The sequence below is a fragment of the Argentina silus genome, assembly GCF_951799395.1.
Source record: "Argentina silus genome assembly, chromosome: 1".
Classification (NCBI taxonomy): domain Eukaryota; kingdom Metazoa; phylum Chordata; class Actinopteri; order Argentiniformes; family Argentinidae; genus Argentina; species Argentina silus.
Window position 1 is genome coordinate 1,082,621 of NC_139655.1, and position 2,500 is coordinate 1,085,120.

General features: G+C 50.5%; 1 protein-coding gene across 1 annotated transcript in view; it reads right to left on the bottom strand.

Annotated features, from left to right (window-relative positions):
- LOC310804813 (uncharacterized protein) overlaps positions 1-2,500 on the bottom strand; it is a 17,957-nt gene that overhangs the window by 11,659 nt on the left and 3,798 nt on the right. The window contains exons 9-12 of the mRNA XM_083670163.1: positions 2,271-2,467; positions 712-776; positions 394-500; positions 1-12 (exon numbers count right to left, since the gene is read on the bottom strand). The exon at positions 1-12 is cut by the window's left edge and continues 91 nt beyond it. Of these exons, the coding sequence (XP_083526289.1) occupies positions 1-12; positions 394-500; positions 712-776; positions 2,271-2,467 (381 nt within the window). The remainder of the gene's footprint in view (positions 13-393; positions 501-711; positions 777-2,270; positions 2,468-2,500) is intronic.

Below are 2,500 nucleotides of genomic sequence, written 5' to 3' on the forward strand. Positions count from 1 at the left end.
ATGCGTCTGGTCCTGAGGGAGCGGGAACAGCCTCAGATCAGGCCCTACACACTTCTACACGGAGGCTACATGGGTTACAATGATACGGCTATTTTGAATGCTTGTATGCTAATGCTTTAATAACGCCCTGTGCTGCTGGAGGCTAACGCTAACCGTTTGATGATGCTCTGTGCTAGTGAAGGCTAACGCTAACCGTTTGATGATGCTCTGTGCTAGTGGAGGCTAACGCTAACCGTTTGATGATGCTCTGTGCTAGTGGAGGCTAACGCTAACCGTTTGATGATGCTCTGTGCTAGTGGAGGCTAACGCTAACCGTTTGATGATGCTCTGTGCTAGTGGAGGCTAACGCTAACCGTTTGATGATGCTCTGTGCTAGTGGAGGCTAATGCTAACCGTTTGATGAGGCTCTCTGCGGTGCGTCTGGCCTTGTCTGTGGCTCTGGGTCCTCCGACAGGACAGACTGCTGTAGCTCTGAACCCATCCATGTAGGTGGCACACACCTGGGACATAGAAATAGAATGATTAGAACAGACAGCTAGCGCTAAGTAGCACACCTGGGACATAGAAATAGAATGATTAGAACAGACAGCTAGCGCTAAGTAGCACACCTGGGACATAGAAATAGATTGAGAGTAGAGATATAGAAATGGAGTGAGTAGAGGGGACTGTTGGAGAAATAGAAATAGAATGATGAGAGAGGACATGGATTACCTTGTAGTCGTTGGACGGAGCGAAGCCTTTGGCTCCTGTGACTCTGACCGCTCCTCCCTCCACCCCTGGAGAAAGACAGGACAACAGACAGTTACAGACACGGGACAACAGTTACAGACACAGGACAACAGACAGTTACAGGCACAGGACAACAGACAGTTACAGACACGAGACAACAGCTACAGACACGGGACAACAGACAGCTACAGACACAAGACAACAGACAGTTACATACAGCTACAGACACAGGACAACAAACAGTTACAGACACGGGACAACAGTTACAGACACAGGACAACAGACAGTTACAGGCACAGGACAACAGACAGTTACAGACACGAGACAACAGCTACAGACACGGGACAACAGACAGTTACAGACAGCTACAGACACAAGACAACAGACAGTTACATACAGCTACAGACACAGGACAACAAACAGTTACAGACACGGGACAACAGGCAGTTACAGACACGGGACAACAGTTACAAACAGTTACAGACACAGGACAACAGACAGTTACAGACACAGGACAGGAGACAGTTATAGACACAGGACAACAGACAGTTACAGACAGGACGACAGAAACAGGACAACAGACAGCTTCTACAGACATACAGACAGCTGTACATGGCCATACAAGTCATGACAGTGTGTCCATGAACAACCTAGATACCAACGTATGTGAAACACAATGGAAGGTTATGACAATGGTCACCTGTCTGTCTGTCTGTCTGTCTGTCTGTCTGTCTGTCTGTCTCCTTTCTTCCCATGACCAGTTGGTTCTCTCCCTCTGCCCCCCCCCTTCCCAAACACAGATAGCGAGGCTCTCTGTTTATCTGCTTGGTGGTCCTTGGAGGGTCAGGCGAGGGTTTAGGACACTGAGCCAGTTCAGCAGGAGTTCAAATAGGGTTCAGCTGGGGTGCATCTGGGGTTCAGCCATGGCTGTTGAGGGTTCATGAGACAGTCACAGTTCATTCTCTGGACATTCTAGGGCGATGTCCTTAACTGTCTTCCTGAACAGTGTGTGTGTGTGTGTGTGTGTGTGTGCTGTGTGTGTGGTGTGTGTGTGTGTGTGTGTGTGTGTGTGTGTGGTGTGTGTGCTGTGTGTGTGCTGTGTGTGTGTGTGTGTGTGTGTGTGTGTGCGCTGTGTGTGTGCTGTGTGTGTGGTGTGTGAGGTGTGTGTGTGTGTGTGTGTGTGTGTGTGGTGTGTGTGTGTGTGTGTGTGTGGTGTGTGAGGTGTGTGTGTGTGTGTGTGTGTGGTGTGTGTGTGTGTGTGTGTGTGGTGTGTGAGGTGTGTGTGTGTGTGTGGTGTGTGTGTGTGTGTGTGTGTGTGTGTGTGTGTATGTGTGGTGTGTGTGTGTGTGGTGTGGTGTGTGAGGTGTGTGTGGTGTGTGAGGTGTGTGTGTGTGTGTGTGGTGTGTGTGTGTGTGTGGTGTGTGAGGTGTGTGTGTGGTGTGTGTGTGTGTGTGTGTGTGTGGTGTGTGTGTGTGGTGTGTGAGGTGTGTGTGTGTGTGTGTGGTGTGTGTGTGGTGTGTGTATGGTGTGTGTGTGTGTACCTGGTACTTCAGTGATGGTGACCTGGGAGAAGTCACAGGTGACATCAGGCAGCAGGTACCTCTGAGGGTCACCGATCTCGTACACCAGTTGCTCGGCAACCGTGCCGAACGACACCAGTCCGCCGGTCTTCGGAGGTTTGGACAGAACGAACGACCCATCTGGAGAACACTCCACTACCGGGAAGCCCATGTTGTCCCTGGGAGAGAGAGAGAGACGGAGAGAGAGAGAG